The sequence below is a fragment of the Cystoisospora suis genome (genome assembly GCF_002600585.1).
Source record: "Cystoisospora suis strain Wien I chromosome Unknown contig_2765, whole genome shotgun sequence".
Classification (NCBI taxonomy): domain Eukaryota; phylum Apicomplexa; class Conoidasida; order Eucoccidiorida; family Sarcocystidae; genus Cystoisospora; species Cystoisospora suis.
The window spans coordinates 33518-33993 of record NW_027155561.1 but is presented as its reverse complement, the minus strand read 5'-3'; the positions used below and the strand labels follow the sequence as shown (position 1 = coordinate 33993).

Below are 476 nucleotides of genomic sequence, written 5' to 3'. Positions count from 1 at the left end.
TCATCTTAGTCGTGTGACAGCTAGCGTTTAAAGATCGGTATCTGGCGCACCTGTATTCTCTGACACACGGGACCGCAAACTAGTGTGCTCTGAGCGGGGCCGTGGTTTGGCACCGACGACCAAGCGACCGCGTTTTGCGTGAAAAGAAACGGTACCCAAGGATGACTACAAAGCACTGGTCCGAGCCTGAGCCGGGAAGCCAAAGTTGCTTAGGACGAGCGAGAGTCGACACAAGCTCGACTGAAACCTCATCAGAAGGAACACTAGGGTCTGGACAGGCGCTCTTGCACTGTTCCTGCCATTCACAGATCTGGTCGTTGAGCCCGGCAATATACGGAGACACGCACAACTCGGATCCGAGAAAGAAAAAAAGTTTGACGGGACCGTGCCGAGCTTTGATGCTCGGTCAGCGGCCTGCCCCGGGTTACCGAACAACCTCACACCACGTGGGTCGCCTCGGAGAGCAGATCTTAGTT

The 476-nt window shown here is 55.3% G+C and overlaps 1 protein-coding gene across 1 annotated transcript; it reads right to left on the bottom strand.

Moving 5' to 3' along the window:
* Positions 1 to 224: 224 nt before the first annotated feature.
* CSUI_005739 (uncharacterized protein) lies at positions 225 to 474 on the bottom strand (the record flags this gene model as incomplete). The annotated part of the gene is made up of 1 exon (XM_068065909.1): positions 225 to 474. A coding segment is annotated over one exon (249 nt), but the record flags the coding sequence as incomplete, so codon positions are not given.
* Positions 475 to 476: the final 2 nt, after the last annotated feature.